The 18,417-nt window shown below is 42.9% G+C and overlaps 2 protein-coding genes across 3 annotated transcripts; both read right to left on the bottom strand.

Annotated features, from left to right (window-relative positions):
• Nucleotides 1–449: 449 nt before the first annotated feature.
• Nucleotides 450–11,228, bottom strand: LOC309587413 (pantetheinase-like). 2 transcript variants are annotated; one of them, XM_082305553.1, is made up of 8 exons: nucleotides 11,024–11,228; nucleotides 9,018–9,259; nucleotides 8,782–8,912; nucleotides 6,829–7,021; nucleotides 4,708–4,999; nucleotides 3,145–3,518; nucleotides 1,192–1,362; nucleotides 450–933 (listed from the first exon to the last, which is right to left on the bottom strand). In XM_082305553.1, the coding sequence occupies exons 2-8, from the start codon at nucleotides 9,228–9,230 to the stop codon at nucleotides 805–807; spliced, it is 1,503 nt and encodes a 500-aa protein (XP_082161679.1). In that variant the 5' UTR covers nucleotides 9,231–9,259; nucleotides 11,024–11,228; the 3' UTR covers nucleotides 450–804. The 2 variants fall into 2 exon arrangements, with proteins under 2 accessions (XP_082161679.1, XP_082161680.1); XM_082305554.1 differs by lacking the exon at nucleotides 11,024–11,228 and adding an exon at nucleotides 9,369–9,425.
• A 1,301-nt stretch (nucleotides 11,229–12,529) lies between these two features.
• LOC309588548 (pantetheinase-like) lies at nucleotides 12,530–17,591 on the bottom strand. The gene is made up of 7 exons (XM_082308007.1): nucleotides 17,523–17,591; nucleotides 17,297–17,427; nucleotides 16,217–16,409; nucleotides 15,394–15,685; nucleotides 13,951–14,324; nucleotides 13,072–13,242; nucleotides 12,530–12,655 (listed from the first exon to the last, which is right to left on the bottom strand). The coding sequence occupies exons 1-7, from the start codon at nucleotides 17,574–17,576 to the stop codon at nucleotides 12,536–12,538; spliced, it is 1,335 nt and encodes a 444-aa protein (XP_082164133.1). The 5' UTR covers nucleotides 17,577–17,591; the 3' UTR covers nucleotides 12,530–12,535.
• Nucleotides 17,592–18,417: the final 826 nt, after the last annotated feature.

The raw sequence follows: 18,417 nt of genomic DNA, 5'->3' as shown, positions 1-18,417 counted from the left end.
CCAGTGTGGGGAAAAGGAAGAAGAAATTAAACTAATAGGGGTCTCTGACCACTGTTAAAGACACAGCCACAAAACATGCACATGTTCATGCACCGATAACGCTGAAGGAAGGTCACTAGGGTCCAGCAGCAGCAACAACAAAGCACAGGTCGCTGCAGGAGAAGACGAAGCAAAGATGTGAACGGTGCCTTCTCATCAGCAGGAGCTGGTCTTAAGTAGAAATCTAACCCCCCTAATCCATGTGCCACACAATGTATACCAATAGCATACAGGCAACCAAACGAAAGCAACGCAAATAGGAAAAAAAAATGTGTAAGTGAGGTAAAATAACAGATTTGCATAGGTCAGCATAAGTAGTTTTATATCAGAAAAAAAGTATTATTGATCTGTTTTGTATAGAGTTGCCATAAACCACATCTTTCACGAATCACATCTTTTTATTTACTGGTCTCATAATAATCTGCAACTATAAAATAAGCAATGCTATTTTAATAAGAATGTGTCCTCTGGCCCACAATATAGATTTTCTGAGAGCTAGAAAAATAACAATCCAGAAAACTGACAGAGAAACACAACTGCTGTTTTGCACTAATAGAAGATTAGTAATCTTGTGATATAGGAATAGATATTTCTCAGTAACTTGCAGCAATAAAATAATATTTCTGCATTATTACTAAATGAAGCACATTGATAAGAAGTTTGTGCAACTGGAAATAAGATACATAATTGGAATTGTTGTAGTAGAGGATGCTGTATCTCATTTGGACATGAGATTAATAGCATACAGCTTCAGTTATGGTAACATCATGGGAAGGCTGGTGATTGTGGGTCTTGTTTCAGATGATCCTTTTCATACCACCGTCCAAAAAGTGTCACAGTGACAACTGGTTTTGTTGGTCTTGTCTTACTTATCAAGCGCCCATCATTCAATACCTGATTGAAAAAGGTAAGAGAAGGACATAATTAGAGGAGTACCCATATGAACACGTTAAGAGCTCACACAGATGTGACAAAACAGGAAGAAGGTACGTCAGACCATATCTCTTACTGAAACTAGTGACTTCATTACAAGGTATTAAATAGATCTGATTATTCACTATGAGCAAGGTCACTATGGCTGTTTTGAGACAGTTTATTCCATTACTACCCTGTGAGAACCTAGCATGACACATGTCCAGGGCGTCCCATTACCTCAAACTCCCCAGGGGCCAGCTGCACCCCGCTGTACAAGACTTCTGGAAAGACGTAGTTAGTGCCAAACGTGCCGCTGAGGGAGAACATCTCAAACTTGGTCTGTGCAGTCTCCACCGGCTGACCACATGTGTTCGGGTCTGTGCTCTTGCACTTGAGCAGTGTGCATATCTGCGGGGAGGAGAAGACAATGTATTTAGCAAGACGGAAACACTCTGGGAGGAAAGCCTTGTGTCATCAAAGCTAGTGTGTGTCAGAGCAGGTGACGGTCACAGGATCTCTTTCACAATCTTTAAGCAACTCCTTTTTAGTTGTAGCTTATTTTTTCAACCCTTGATCTGATTGAGGATATTCTAGAGTTGCACAGCCTTAGTATTTAGAAATAACCTTAGTTCCTGATGTAAGTGCTGCCAGAGCACCTTATTTCGTCCCTGAAGGTGAATCCTGTCACTTCCCTTCCTTCTTCCAATTTCCAGTTTTCTCATTTGAAGATTCCCTTCTCACATGTCTTAGTAAGATGAGTTTGTGAACGGAAATTTCAGGCAAACGAAACAAAGTCCTCCCCATGGGTACATCGTGCAACTGTACACACAGGTCCTCTTACTGGTATTTGTACATGTTGCTAGTGATAATTCATTAGATGGTCTGGTAGTCCATGGGAAGTCTGAATTTGATGTTCTCCATCCAGCTCCTGGTGAATATATGTCAAGGTGATGAAGTCAGCATCCTCTGCTACAGTTTTGTGTTAGCAGTTGTAGAACATGGAGGAAAGTAGGAATGGCAATGTTTTGTCCTTAAAGTTAATTCTCCAGGTTACAGCTGATGATAAATGTTTATGGACACCATGAAGAAATATGAAATAGGGCTAGCACTCCTATGAAGGTTCAAAGGATGTTGACTGGTTTGGTGACAGGTGATGGAGGAGTTTGTCTATATCTGTGTCAGATACTGGGGGATAGAAGAAGCACATTTGCAAACATCAGAAGTATTATTCGTCAGCAAATATGGCTTCCTGTTGAAATGCAAAGAAGTAGAAATAAAGAATCTGATTCTCTCAGTATGTTCTGAGGAAATGAAAAAAATACTGAGGGGAAAAAGGAGGAGTAGAAATTCCTGTCTTCTCTAGAAAATTCAGTACTGGTAGAGACCATCTGGCAGCTTCCACAATCACTGAAATAAATTTTCCAAGCGAGCTCACCAAGAACTGAATTTATTCCAGCTACCTTCTTAAATGTATTAGATGAGCTGTTTGCTGGCTAAGACCTCCCCCTATATGCTGGAGTCTGTACCAGCTGCTATGCAAAAGCTGTGTTGACAGACAGAAGTAAGTAACTAAAAAAACAATAATCTGCTGGCACGATAACTTAATTATGGAGGCAAAGAAGGTTTTCTAATATGGCTTTAAGCAAATTCAACCAGGATGTAACTCACTGTCTTCCCAACCATTTGATTAAAAGAGAGGAAGAGTGGACATTTCCAGTAAAAGTCATATGCCATTTCAGTAAACTTCATTGCTATGATTTGAGTAATGACAAAAAAATAACATCTCTGTGACTCTAAATTATCAGAGCGTCTCATAAAGATCAACTGATTTTTTAACAGCAACTGTTTGATGAAGATTACAGAGGAGATTCAGAACACTTACTTCAGATAGTCACAAAAGAGGACCTAAATTTAGCCAATATTGCACGGCTAAAAAAATTAGTGAGTGCACTCTGGGAACTTAAAAGAGGTTTAGAGACCTCTCCACTGCATTTGTTGGATTTAAAGGTAAGCAGGCTTGGACATTTTAGCAACTACTTCCTACTGCTAACAAATGGGACACGAGGACTCCAGCATACAGGAAAGTCATTGACTTCACACACACACACACACACACCCCCCCCGGAGCTGAAGGTTTCTCCCTGTAAAGAAGCTTCCTAAAATAAGTACTCCCCTCCAAAGAATCATTACCTGCAGATAGTATTGTCCTTCAACGACATGAAGCCCATCAAAAGCACCTAGCACATAAACTTCATCTTCTTGTTTCCCTGCCATCTTGTAGCTCAAGTGACAGCAGAGGTCCTTCTGGCAAACAGTGAGGTTCCCCTCAGGCTTAGTGAGATCAGTGAAAGTGAACCAGTCGTGGAAGATGAGTCCTCCGAAATCATTGTCATTGGGTGAGAATCTTTCAACACTCGAAGCATATGAGCTCCAGTTGACAGCAGGCGGGGAGGTAGGAGAAAGGCGAGGGTGTGAATCTAGTTCAGCAATGAGGAGGCGACCATCCTCAGTTTTCATATTGTAGTAGTATGTTCTGGCTCCATCTGGTGCATAAATACCGCTCCCTGAGGAGAGTGCAGTAGTCAGTCCAAAAATAATAAAAAAAATCATATTGTCCTTTTAATTGTCCCTACTGCTAGCTTATCCACTATTTTATAAATATTACAGACATTTTAGTCTCACCAAAGGTGACCATTAGCAACGCAGTACATGGAGATCATGCTTTGGCAAAGAGTAGCATTTATTTCCCTGGGTGAGGTCTGCTCATTGTAGACAAAGGCAGAGGATGTTATGTTATGGTTGTATTTATGGCCTCCCCAGTTCTCGTTTCTCCTGTACGGAAGAGAGTTGCTTGAGAATTCCTTTATTCTTGGCTAATTGATGTAAAAAAACCATCTACCAGTTGAGACCATCCAAAACACAACACAGGCAAGTATCATGGGCCCGTCCTGGTGAACACAGAAGGAGATAGATAGCAGCTGTCTTCCCCATTTACACTGGCCAAGGACTCCTCCCCACGTGGGGAATTCACACCTGACCAGTGCCAAGCGACAGAGGGAAATCAGAGAAGATCTGTCATAACCAGCACTGCCGAAGAGCCACATAAAATGGACAGCAAGCAGTAGCCTGTCAGGCATTTCAAATGAGAAGCCCCAAGCCAATACTGTGGTTTCACTGCTCAGTGAAGATACTGGTCTAGCTGAAATATACCATCCCATAAGGTAAGCTCTAGAAAATCAATGCTATGTTCTTAAAAGAAAATGCAGACTTCTTAGCAGCGTTACTGCAACAGGTCTGGAAGTTTGTTTTTAACACTTTTCCACAACTGTGTTAAATACAGCTACAAATAAAAAATCTTTCATTTGGCCAGAATAAATGGAGCCATGTGTTAGGTTTACAAGTGTATTTATCATTTGGCATTCAATTGCAGACTTACAGGTGGAGAGGAAAAGACCCTAAGTTTCAGAAGTTCCTACTGAGATAGAATGGGCAGTAACTTACTACTTCTTTAGAGGCATTAAAAGAAAGAAAGGAAAATCCTAAGAAGCCAGGGAGAAGAAAAGAAAACACCACAAGTTTTGTTGTGTTTATTCGGTGCCAGTAGGGACAGGGGTTGTCAGGTTTAAAATTTGGTGACGAGACTCTTCACCTTCCAAATAAATATATTATATTCCTCTGCAAAATAACCCTGCAGAACAGGGAACAAAGATTCATGGCTATACAGATTTTTCAGACAGAGTGAGAATTAATTACCTGCCATAGACAGCCTGGTATAGTGTGTATTGGCAGCTAGGAAGTTGACTCCCATGCCCATAGCCCAGGCAGAGTGAAACTCAACCGCGGTCAGAAACGGCAGGACGTTCATCCAAGCCGTTGGGAAGAGCACGGTGTCCACCTGCAACTCGCTCACCAGGACCACGGCAGGCTCCCGGAAAAGGATGTCGAAGCACGTGAAAATGCCAAACTTCCCAAAGGGGGTTTCAAAGGTGACAGCTTCTGGCTCTTTAGGGTAATTAAATTGAGTTTCTGACATAAAGAGATTATACTGTAGGGGAAGGAAAAAAGAGAAACCAGTTAAAGGCACTTACTGCAATATCCTCGAGTCATTCCCTAAAACTGTTCAGAATGACTAGAAAAGTTTTTTGATCTGTGCTTGAAGCCTTCACATGTAGGAAGTCAAGCTAAAATTGTATGACCACCATAGTGCCCAAAAGATGGATATGGGGAGATACATATTGCCCTGGCATCTAGCTAGGAAAGCAAGCGGCTATCTGCAGGTCTGTTGGTGTCAGCCACCTGCAACTCCCATAAAAATAATCTCTCCAGTCTCCCCACCTAGTTTATAATTCCAGTGACCTGAAAGACACACAAAAGAGAAATAATAATGGAACAGGAGCATGGAGGATCTGGTGCCAAGAGACAGGATTGGTGACCTTGGTGTGGAGATGCACAGAAGGACTGGAAGAACACAGCACCAGAAGGAAGCATGAGACAGTACAGGGAGACGGCAGAGTGGAGAAGAAAACAAAGGTGGTGGTGATGGGGGGAAGGCAGATGATCTCAGCCAACAGAAAAAAACAAGTTTGCAACATTTTCAGCTTTCCAACATTTTCCTTTTTCATAAAATCATAGAATCATTAAGGTTGGAAAAGACCTCTGAGATCATCAAGTCCAACTGTTAACCTGAGTGCCAGGTCCACCTCTAAACCATGTCTCCAAGCACCACATCCACACGTTTTTTGAATGCTTCCAGGGACTGTGATTGCACCACTTCCCTGGGCAGTCTGTTCCAATGCCTAACCACTCTCTCTGTGAAGAAATTTTTCCTAATATCTAATCTAAATCTCCCCTGGCACAACTTGAGGCCATTTCCTCTCATCCTGCTGCTTGCTACTTGGGAGAAGAGACCAACTTCCACCTCGCTACAACCTCCTTTCAGGTAGGTGTAGAGAGCGATAAGGTCTCCTCTTCCTTCGCATTCACATTTACTAGAAGAGTCCTTTAATCTCCAGATGGCCTGGACAATAAACACGTGCCACTGAGCCAGAAAAGAGGTTCTTGTTTACTGAACTTGTAACTCAGTGCCTGGGCTGTGCCAGGCTGGCAAACGGGGGACGAGACTCGCATTATCAGTGTCTCCCTCACCCAGTTTGCTCACAAAGAAATATCTTGGCATCGTCTATAAGGAACCAGGCGAAATACGGGGCCCAAAGTGCATTAAATAAACAACCGACTTTGGTCTAGCCACATCGGCATGATATCTGGCACATGACCCTCAGACAACTTTGATGAAGCTTGCAGGTAGGCACATAAAACTGAAAGAAGGTATTTTCACTGGGTGCAAATGTTTCAATGCCCTCATCTCTTTTTACACCCAGCTTAGGTCCATGGTTTTGTCCAGATAATTCCCATTATGCAAAAACTGTGCTGAAACATCATCAGAAAAAAAAACTCTATAGGAAAGGGCCTGTCTTCCTTAAATCAGTCTACTCATCTAATTCGAGATGCAGATGAACATTTTAAAATCCTGGAACGTCAAGGGGTATTCTGGTGAAAACCCAGCACTGAAAACTAAAGCTGCTTAAGCAGCAGGACTTCCAGTAATAGGGAGTTAATGAACTGAGGGAGTCAACCAAAACCATATGCCACTAAACTGGACCTGCAGAATCATTTTTCATTCTAGTCTGTTTTGAGAAACGTGACAGCAAATGCAAATTTGGAGTCAACACTTCACAGCAAGAGAGAGATTCTTTTAAATTATAAACAGAAGAAAAATCTGCCATGTGACAATGACTGGCATTTAATTCTCTTGCCAAGTGGAGACATTTTGGAAGTAGTGGAAAAATAGCTCCTGACTTTCCAAGGCTACTTTACCTTGTGGTAACGAGCCACCAGTTTCCCCTCCGGGTCAAAGACGACATCGGTGTTGTACTGATAGCGACCATCGCTGGGGCAGCTGGGATCACTGGAGTTACACGGCTTCTTGTCCCCGATGTTTGCAACCACATAGATGGAGTTATTCCTGGCCATGCAGCTGAGTCGTTCCTGCACTGGTGCTGGAGCAAATCTAATGCATTTTAGAAAAAGAGACTAACAAAATCTGTTCTGTCAGTGGTGTCCATCACTGGAGTGCTGAGAGCATGCCAGCAGCACCTCTGATCCTGCGGGTGTGGCAGGGCATGCAGATTCACAGGGTGGCTGCAACACTCCCTTAGGTTGCTTCCCGCACCTTGGGGCAGGTCCTGGAGCCCTCCTATCAGCGTCCAGAGGGACATGCCGCCCTTGGGCTGCCTGCCAGCACCCCTCACCACCCAGAATGTGCTCTGCAGCAAGCAGATAATCCTAAGGTTGGGAAAGGGCAGGAGAGGAATCGCTGGGCGGAGGAAGAGACAAACTTGGTGCCACACAGGAGAATATCTTAGCGTCTGGCATAGCAGCACCTGAGGACCGTATCTCTGGGCCCTCGACACACCAAGCAGAGTCGAGCTGTGGAATAGTGCATCTGATGTGGTCAAGCAGTGGGATATTCCTTTCAAGATGTGACAGGCCATGTGCCGTAAACTGGCAGCACCTCTGAAGCACCCATACCAGGCCAGAAAGAGAGCAGACATTCCCCTCTGCAAAGTGGTGATGCATATGGCTTTGCAAGGTGTGCATGGGCCATATAGCAGGACCATCATGCAAGATACATATATAGCACCAAGGAATTGGACATGCCAAACAGTGATGGCAGGCATTATATTCCTGCAAGGCACTAATGAAAAACCTGGTTTAGGACACTGAAGAGACACAGAGATCACCTTCACAAAAACTAACTGTGCAAAGAACTGGAAAAAAAAACTGGCTTAGACACGCTGCTGCCCCACACCCCGCATTCACTGAAAGACTGTATATTTTAGCTACTTATCTCTCAGTAAAAAGTTGCACATCCTGCACTTCTCCCCATTGTGAATCTTCCCCTCAGGACCGTTGAGGAATTACATCCTCACAGATGTAATATTATGGTCTTAGCACCTCATCATCGAGCAGGTGCAGAAAGCAGCGGTGAAAAAGGCGGATCACAGCTGTAGTTCTATGGCTGAGCACTTATTTCGTGCTGTATGGATCTGAAGTCCAGTGCTCAGCTATAGGTTATCATGTCCCTGCTGGAACATGACATCTGAATGACAGATCATGTTCTACAGCACAGAGACTCTAGGAATTCGGACTTTATGTTATCTTAACTGTGAAAAACTAAGATTAAAACTTTCTGGGTTTGTATCACTCAGAGATTTGGACTTTGACTACTGAACTCATCACCTCTGTTATTAGCTGCTCAGAAGCTATTTCTTGGCTGTCCACAAAAAATAGTATGTGTGCTTTTATGCATGCTATATTTTATACATATGAACATAGCATTTGTAAAAAAACAAACAAACTAACAAAGCAATTAAAAAATAGTGTTAAGAATTTCCAATCACTTCTATTCAAACTAGTGTGCAAATGCTGAAAGCAGAATGAGAAGCAGCATATTCTGGCATCAAAGCTTTTCCAAATGCAAAAAAAAGAGAAGTTTCCTCTACATTTAGCAACCCAAATTCTGTATATTGTTTGAATTTCTCTCTAAAGTGTCTAATTAAAAACCCATTTTTTTTAACAGGGTTGCCTAGTCAATTAGTCATGTACATGCTTTATATTTTATCATGTAACTTACCTTCATATGCAACTTTAATTGAAACTTAACCTCATGTCAAAAGCCTTAGCAGTTCTTAGGCATTTACTGGGGGCATCTCATGACTCCATGAGACACCAGTTTGAAACCACATAAATCCCTGCAGAAGAAATCACCTTGTGGGGTCGGTGCAGGGAATCCAGTTCACCACCGGATCAGGGATATCCTCCAGGTAGGGGTAGATGGTTTCTCTTGTGAAAAGCCAGCCGTAAATGCCGTCTTCAGGAGTCACAATGATGTGGGCGCCCTGACACAACAGGCTGCGTTAAGAATTCACCCATCAAAAGATAACAAGGGGGGGTCAGCAGGAGCAGAAAACACTAATTAACACCACTCCCGATACACCTAGTACCTGCCGGGCGGCTTCCTTGATGGCCCCTTCCAAGACATCCATGTTCTTGTTCATCAGGGCCAAAGCATCGTCAGGAGAAACGGGCTTGCCAGTGGCGTCTGGCAGGATGACCGCATGTTCGTAGACGGCTGCAATGAAGGTGTCGGAGGCAAGGGCCTGAAGGGCTGTGAGTGCAAACACTGCAGCATGCAGCAGAGGCCGGGAAGGGAGCATGGCTGGTGCCTCGCAGCTCCTAGAATGCTCTGAGTCATGGACAAACAGTGCAAAAGGTGCATACATAGAAAAGAAGAGAGGGACAAAGTTGAACTTTAAAAGAGGGAGGGAGGAAGTGCTGGTCTGTTAAAGCATTACCTTGGAATCAAGGGTTGCTGGTGACATACAGGGAAGTATAACAGTACACAGTAAGGATGTTGCAACTCAACGAGACTAAAAAACTGGGCAATGCCAAGAGTAACTGTGCCAATAGAAAAACAGGTTGTTAAAAACATGGCTAGAAAGAATGGTACAATTTTTGTTGTCATACTTTTTTCTGTCATTGATTGCAAAATACTTTTGCTATCTGTGTTGGCTCAACTCTGATACCCACATGAAAGGTGGATGTGTCACCCCTGGAGCTAGTCTTCTGTGATGTTTTAGTGGTAAAATTGAGGGTTTTAAAAACTGCTTGCTTTATTCTAGTGTCTTCATATTCCCCAATTCCTGTGATATGTGCCATTATGTGCAGCTTGCTTCCCAGAGTTTCTTTAGACCAAATTCATTACATAGCATCTCACTGTACTTAGATGTAATACACCTAACGCGCCAGCAACAGAATCGTCCCTTGCATTTATCCCAAGGGGTCTCCCAGTTGCTTCTGTTTAGCTGTACATCACTTTCCAACAGCCTTCCACCAGAAAATTTGCATCTGAAGGGAATGTTTTCCTCTGAAATCAGGCAGGTAAGCCACCAGCCAGGCCATTAATCGAGTACCTCCAAGCACAGTGGCATGCCTGCTCCTCTGCTCATCTTTCCTGTCCCCAGGAACATGCTGTGTATTGAGGGGCCTTAATTTTTAATCTTTTACTTCAGTTCAAATACATTTTTTGCTATGACATATTCCATTTTTTGACTTTCTAGTAGTTGCAGTATTCTCATTTGGAAAAGGTTTCCGAATAGTGGGAAGCAGAACAGGCTGCCTGCCTTCAGCTACAGCAGACTGTCATTGTAGAGCTATCTCAGAAATGACAGAAATGTGGATGAATGCAAGCACCAGAGAGTTCCCTGCAAGAGTAGCACTGACCAAGGGTTTCAACCCTTAGGAACATTGATTTGCATCTGGTAATGTTTACCTCTAAGTACTTCTCTACATACATTGCGAGATACAGCATGCTCATTCAGGAGCCTTAAATATGAGCCTTTAAAAGGCTGCAATAGAGATTTGAGTGATAATTGAGGTAATGTAGCTTGGAAGCCTTTTTTCCTCCCCTGTTTTTCTTAGCAAATGAAATATGCATTGAGTCACATTAACCACAATCAGACGTAAGTCTGGAGGAGGAAGCAGAAAACGCCTCCTTGTTTAGCAATAGCTAGGACAACAGTCAGCCTAGAAATGTGACTACTCTGGCGGAGCAGAGCAGAAAAAGCGACAAGTGCAGGGGATGGGCGCTGCCCTGCACAGTTCAGTGACACTGCCAGGACAGGGGGGTTTCCGTAGTACGGCAGGATGGAGGCATCCCTGTCTGCCTCTGTACCAGCAGGCACCACCGCCTACTGCTTGCAGAGCTGGGCGCTCACCCAGGAGCAAGGAACTAACTCCAGTTAAACAAACAAACCCACTGAATAAAACTTAACTAAACTACAGGTCCAGGATATACATGGCTGTGGGCAATGTAAGAGGAAATTTATCCTAGAGCTCCCTCTAATTTTCATGCCTCCATCCTCCCAGTCCACTCTCCGCACCCCTCTACTGCGCTCCCCTCCGTCTCTGCTACTGCCTGAGGACGGCAGTTATCTGAGGACTGACTTACTTTTGTGAAACAGGATGCGATTTGATGCTAAATCGGCTTAGCTGTAGAGGTAGTCCATCTTCAGATTGCGGTCCTGCTCCTTTTCTTGTGCTAGGAGAGACTGCGTGGAAAACTACTCCTTATTCGATGGTTAATCTTGCTGTGGAGAAGCCTGTGTGAAGGGTCGCACCTGCCACTGCGCAATCACTGCAAAGCAGCGAGGACACGCGGGCAGGAGTGAGGAAATCAGAAGCTGCTCATTTTTAGTAACAGCACATAGTTAAGTTGCTCCACTGTAATAGGACACCACGTCCTAGGGCACAGATATAAATGTAGGGATACAGTACTTTTTCTCCACAAACAAGTAGAGTGTTTTCCATTACTTCTATTATATCAATTGCAGAGGGTTACAATTTAGTACATCTAGAGACTAAAATCGTATTTTTACGACATTCACTTTGTTCAAAAACAATGTATTTTACATCCTGCAAGTCTATTTTTCATTATGTTGGTCAGATTACATGTGAACAGTACTTTTATTTCAAAACAAACCTGCAGAACAAACAACAGAATTAATAGTACATAGAAATCTTAGCCACACCACCCAAAGTAATCTGGTCCACTTGCTTAGAAAGTACAGTCTGAAGAGCCTGCACCCACACACATGCCAGTGTGTTCAATCTGTTCAAGCTGTTTGCCAGCCTTTCCCAACACCTGCCTGCACAGCCCTGACTCTCCCTCGCACCAGCGTGAGCAACCACTTCACAGGAAGACTGATAAGCACCTGTGAAATTGCTCATTTTGAACATTTTTGATATGAATCCACCTGACTGCTTGAAAAAGGTGACACAGTTGTCAATAGTTTTGTGGAAAGGAAATTTTCCACACCCTAAAACTGTGGCCAGAAAGATTCAAGTAGACTCCTCCAACTGTAAGTTAGGGCATGGCATGATAACATATTACACCATGTACTCAGTTGAATAACTGTTTTTGAAGCAATGGTGTTTGCAGGCTTGTTTTCTTTTTCAAAGTAAATGGTAACTTAAAAGTTCAACCATCGGCCTTCAAAGGTTCTATTATTCTCTGGTTTAGAAAAGTGTGTGTTCAGAGATGGGGCAGAACAGTGCTGTGGAAATTACTTCTAATACCCCTCCAAAATTTTTGAAGAATTAAAAATGAGTTGTTATTGGGCCCCAACCCACTGCTGTGTGCCTGAATCCTACACCACAAAAGTCAGAGGAATTTATTTTCTGTTGTTGCCAGTGAGATCAAGGTCAAGCCTCTGACAATCAAAAGCTGTGATACAAAAACGTATACAGAACTGCCCAGCAGAGTAGTTTATTTTTGCTGCAAAATCAAGTCAATAAATCAATATACAATGATTATGCTGTTAGATAAGGCAACCTGAGAAATAGAATGCCATTATAATTATGGGTATTAACAGTAATTAATATTAGTTAACATTATGATTAATTACAATTAATTAGCATTACAGAAACAAGGAGATGAGATCTTAAAGGATCTGCAGTGAAATCATGGTGAAGCTTGCTGTGTGTGTGGAGGGTCCTTTTCATACCACCTCCCAAAGAGTGTTACACTCAAAACTGGCTTCGATGTACTAGTCCGACTTATCAGACGTCCATCATTTAGCACCTAGTTATGGGAAAGTAAAATAAGCAGGAACATCAGCAAAGCAGTACTATTGTATGACAAACACAAAATAAAATATTAATTAATGTTGACCTACTTGAGAAATGTCATGAAAAAGGACAAAGCAAAGCATGTCTGAGTCTCTTATTCACTTGGAGATACCACAAAGTCTGAGAAAAACTATACTTCTGTCTTGAGCAAGACCTTGTTCTAGGAGATTTGGGGAAGAAGGGAATCAGGGAAATGGACCTGCTGTATGAATGCAACCAGGAAAATCAGGCAGAAATAAAGCTGCCTTGAACTCAAGCCAGTTACTGAAACAGAGGACACTAATAACTCCTAAGTTGCTCCCGTGTCTTGTAGTGGCTTTTTCACCATTTGTGTTACAAGTCTGACAACACACAAGGGTGTCCCATTACCTCAAACTCCCCAGGGGCCAGCTGCACCCCGCTGTACAAGACTTCTGGAAAGACGTAGTTAGTGCCAAACGTGCCGCTGAGGGAGAACATCTCAAACTTGGTCTGCGCAGTCTCCACTGGCTGCCCACATGTGTTCAGGTCTGCGCTCTTGCACTTGAGCAGCGTGCATATCTGCGGGGAGGAGGGTAAAGAAAGGCAAAATGCCGCTAAGCTTTCAACAGTCAAGAGCTGGATTTGATTGTAAGAAAAGCTGTTACAATGAAGAAATTATCCAATACATCTACTCATTTATTTAGGCCAAGAGGATCCATGGGTGCTCTTGGCACTTGAAACTTCATAAAAAGACAGTTCTTTGCCAGCACTGCAGCAAAGCACTGTGTCTGTGTGTACACACGTGTGTTTATAAGTTACGTGTGCATTCATGCACAATGCATATGCATTTAGTCATAGATGTGGCATAGTTTATGACCTAGGTAAGTTACTTCAGCTCTGGCTGAGTTTCCTAAAAAACATCAGCATGATGGCACAATCCACTGAGCAGAAAACAGCTCTCTGTTGTGACAAGAGCATCCCTATAAAGACAGGGAGAACTCTACGATCTTCTCTCCCTTTTGTACACGTATATGGAAACCTCCTTGAAGTGTTACAGCACAGCGTCAACTCAGGGTCTTCACTTTCATCATTTGTAACATAGACAGAAAAGCGGGACCAACACCCCTAATGAAGTCGAAATGCATCATGAAGAAAACATGTTTTCAGAGGGGCCTAAAAAATGCCTCCTCTTAAACCCCCTCAATCAAAAATGAGACAAATGCAAATAGGCTGCAAAGAGAGTACTGCAGCCTTCCCACTGTCCAAATAAGAACAGAAAACCTTTACCTGCAAATAATACTCTCCTTCAACAACATGTAGCCCATCAAAGGCACCTAGAACATAAATGTCATCTTTCTGCTTCTCTGCCATCTTGTAACTCAGATGGCAACAGAGGTCCTGCTGGCAAATGGCACGATTTCCCTCGGGTTCGGTGAGTTCCGTGAAAGAGAAGAGATCATGGTAAATGACCCCACTGAAATAGTGATCGCGTGACGGAAGCTGTTCAATACTGCTGGCATACAATTTCCAGTTAACAGCAGCAGGATAGTCAGGAGACAGACGTGGGCGTGAACTCAGTTCTGTCACCAAAAGGTGACCATTTTCCGTTTCTGTATTATAATAATACGCTCTCGGACCGCCTGGGGCATAAATACCACTCCCTGCAAACACATAACACCAGAAAGCTTAGCTTTTAATCTGAAAGCAAGTGTATGGTACAAGTAAGCAGTCTTCACTAATTAAACATGTGCCAAATTTTATTCTAGTGTTTACCAGATTGTTTTGAAACTAAATTAAGCCTTCACAGACTACGATCCTAACCTAATGCTTTTTGCAGTCAATGGAAAGTAGACCAAACTCTGATGTTTCATATATTGTAAGTGACAAGATTAGTGTGCTAGTTATATGCCATTATATACGGTTTAAGTGGCTGAAGCTATACATTCCTCATTGAGTTTAGCTGCATCAGAAATCAGTATTTCTGATTAAAATGAATGGTAACACCGTCAAGTCAAAAAAAATCCATAAGGAAAAGATATTACCAAAAGTTACATCTTTATGCAAGCTCTTTACATAGATGCATAGATCTTTAAAGCCCAGAGTAAAACCTATCCATATAGAATATGAGTTGCACAACATAGGGTCATCAATGACTGAGAACTGAAAGAATGGCCCATATATGCTTTTATTTGGAAAGCAAAGTTTAGGGCTACATTTTAGCGACACCAGTAAGTTTTCTCTCACTTCTGCAAGCACATGCCCACAGAACTTGTGCTTGACTTCGAGCATCTGCTCAGGAAAAACACTCAGTGAAAACAGAGCCTGCAAACAAAACTTGACACAAGGTCTCCAGCCCAGAACCAATGTGTGCAGGACTCACAAGAACATTTCTCGGAGTTAGGTTTCCACCTAGTGGAGAAAAAAAAGTTTGGGCCTTCACATGACCATCGATAAAGACCAGGGTCAGAAGATGAAGAATCACATGCCTAAACTCTCAGGACTGACCGTTTAACAAATAACTAAAGGTGTTCTAGTCAACTTAAGCATTTCTGAGTCCTTACATGTCACATTTTGATTTCCTTTTTATCTGTACAAGTTCTCTTGTCCTAATCCTGTTGACATGTGTGTGCATGCCTAAAGCTGATGGGAATTTCTGCTCAGGTCAACTGCACTACATAGATATAAACGTTGCCCATGGGAACAAGATCAATTACAGCAATATCACATTACCTGTCATATCTAAAGTGGAGTTGTGTGTATTTGCTGAAAGAAAGTTGACGCCCATTCCCATAGCCCACACTGAGTGAAACTGGACCGCCGACAACAGTGGGAGAGTGTTAACCCAAGCGGTTGGGAACAGAATGGTGTCAACCTGAAATCTGCTTGCCAAGACCACAGCTGGGTCATGATAGAGTATGTCTGCACAAGTGAAAATGCCAAAGTAGCCAAAGGATGTATTGAAAGTAACAAATTCTGGATCCTTGGGGTAATTAAACTGTTTCTCTGTCACAAAAAGGTTGTACTGTTCATGGAAAGGAAGGAATGGAGGAAAAAAAAAAAGATTAGAAAAGAAATCAAACCGTTTAAATCACACTAATATTGAATATAATGCTGATTCACTTAAATACAAGTAATGGAGAATATGTCTTATGAACATGCTATATTTTAATTTGAAAAGGAGAATTCATACCACTGCAAGAGGAGTCAAGCAGAAATATCTGTGGTTCTGATTTATACCAGTGAAGGGGATTTTTATTCAGTTAGCAAGAATTTAGGACATTAATGTTTTAATATCTTATGTGTCACTTCTATTGAGAAGCAGTAAAAATAGAGGGCTTATGGAGTTTTAATTAATTTCTTTTAATTACTTGCTATTAAATTCAGAATAGCAGGAATGAAGATGTCTTAAGGCAGTGGCTTTCACCTGTCCTCTGACACCTGCTCTACAATGACGCTACGTACAAATACATTTAAGCCTGGGAAGCAGCTTCTGTTTCACATCTTTAATCACCTGAGGATCATGCACTTCCCAAGCTTTGTAAAATCCTCCTACCTTGTGATAACGAGCCACCAGTTTCCCTTCTGAGTCAAAGACAACGTTGGTATTGTACTGATAGTGACCATCACTTGGGCACCTTGGATCACTGGAATTACAGGGCTTCTTGTCTCCCATACTGGCAGCCACATAGATGGAGTTATTCCTTGCCAGACAGCTCAGTCTTTCCAGCACTGGTGAGGGAGCAAACCTAAACAGCAGGGAAGGAAGAAAGGAAATAAAACATCAAACCAGTCAATCCATAAAATTGCCAACACTAAGACTACAGATCACAAGAATGATAGGTTTTAGTTAGTCATTTCTAATAGGAGACTGTCGTTTTCTGTTATTCAACAGAAGGCAGCGGTTTTGTGCTTCAAAGCTTAGCGTGCTGAAACTCCAGCTTCACTCACATTAGATAAGTGAGGAACACAGGGGTTTCCTTGCAGTGAAAACGAATCTTTGCACCTTCAAGTCTCCCTTCTGCTGCCGGCGTGTGGTACAGTGTTGATGTTAGACTGACACATGGGCTAATCTCAGCTTTCTGCTTCAGCTCTTGATTCAGCTGCTGTGCTGAGGTAGCTTACGATTTGTTTCTTCTATGGTGCGTTTTGTTGTCTTTCACTAATTATTGCAGCCTCAAAAAATGGTGCAATTTATTAAGGAAAATAACAGAATAAAAAGGCAACCACATCACGATTTAAAAATATAAATTTGAAATTGTGCAGTATATTGTTTCAGTAGTAGCTGTTAGTACATTCACAAATATTCCCAATATTTCTGTATTGTAAACATTTTCTACAGCATGCATGAATACATTATTGCCATGTAGATTCTGTAAGTTTTTGTTTTTCTTTTAAATAAATCTCAGCCTTTATGAGTATACTAACTAAAATCAAAAGAATTACAGTGAGAAAAAAATGACAGAGAAAAATGATGAAGTTAGTTGTCTGAAGGTATTTATGGCAACTACATGACGTCTAACCTGCCTTCATTTCACAGCAGTTGTTCCAAGACATTTAAAACTATCAACAACCACTCCTAAAGGCAGCTGTCTTTCCCATCGGACCGTTCCTCCGTGCACAGCAGGGACGATACCTTCCAGGATCAGCACATGGAATCCAGTCCACCTCTGGGTCTGGGATATCCTCAAGATAAGGGTATATTGTTTCCCTTGTGAAGACCCAGCCGTAAATGCCATCTTCAGGAGTCACAATGATATGGGCACCCTGGTACCAACATACAAACCCAAAAATGACCATTAAGAAAATTAATAAATGGTCAGTGTTTACCAAAATTAATGTCTCTAAATCTATCATAATACCTGTCTGGCTGCTTCTTTGATGGCTGCTTCCAAAATTGCCATATTTTTGTTCATCAGTGCCAAGGCCTCCTCAGGAGAAACCGGCACTTCAGTGTCCTCTGACAAGACCACATTGTGCTCATAGACGGCTGCCATGTAGCTGTCCAGGGCACAGGCCCCCAGAGCAGACAGCACCAAAAGCACGGCAGAGGCACGAGCTTTAGGAAGCCCCATGTCTGGAGCCTGGAAGTCACCCAAGAGGAGGATGGGGCAAGCAAAGACAGGGGCTTTAAAAGGGGAAGTCTTGCACAAAACCTGGGAATTCCCCACAGTGGCAGAAAGGTGACACCAGGCGATGCAATCACCCTGCCCGGAAAGTCTCACATCAAAGGCAAGAGAACCGCCAGCCTTGAGCAATTCTGCCTTATACCACTCACCACTGTGCTGCAGCTGAAGAAACAACGTTGCTTGCCAGATTAACAAACGATTCAGGCATAGCATTGCTGTAGTAATGCAGCTCAAGGCAAGCCCAGGTCACAGCAGGAAAACAAGCCAGAGTTTGGGAAATCTCAGCAAAGACCAGCACGGACACATTCCTGGCCAGACTCGAGGGCGCGGGGTGCAGGCAGGGCTGCAGGAGGCAGGCGGCCGGTCCCGAGCTCGGTGCTGCCACACAGGCGCTACCTGTGCCACCCCAGCTCAGGGCTGCTCCCATCTAGCCAAGCGTAGTTTGGCTATACCTGGCACAATCCTTACTGATCACAGCTTCACAGATTGTACAACTGTGTTAGTAGCAGCAGATAGCTCTTTAGACCTGCGACAACAGGAGACAAGGACAGCGCTAGCCAGGGGGTTGCCAAGTTTTCCATAGGAGATCCCACTGCTCTGCGTTAGCCATGGTTCTGGGACCCCTGGA

The sequence above is a fragment of the Platalea leucorodia genome (genome assembly GCF_965183815.1).
Source record: "Platalea leucorodia genome assembly, chromosome: 3".
NCBI classification, from domain to species: domain Eukaryota; kingdom Metazoa; phylum Chordata; class Aves; order Pelecaniformes; family Threskiornithidae; genus Platalea; species Platalea leucorodia.
This window is presented reverse-complemented; position numbering and strand designations above follow the sequence as displayed.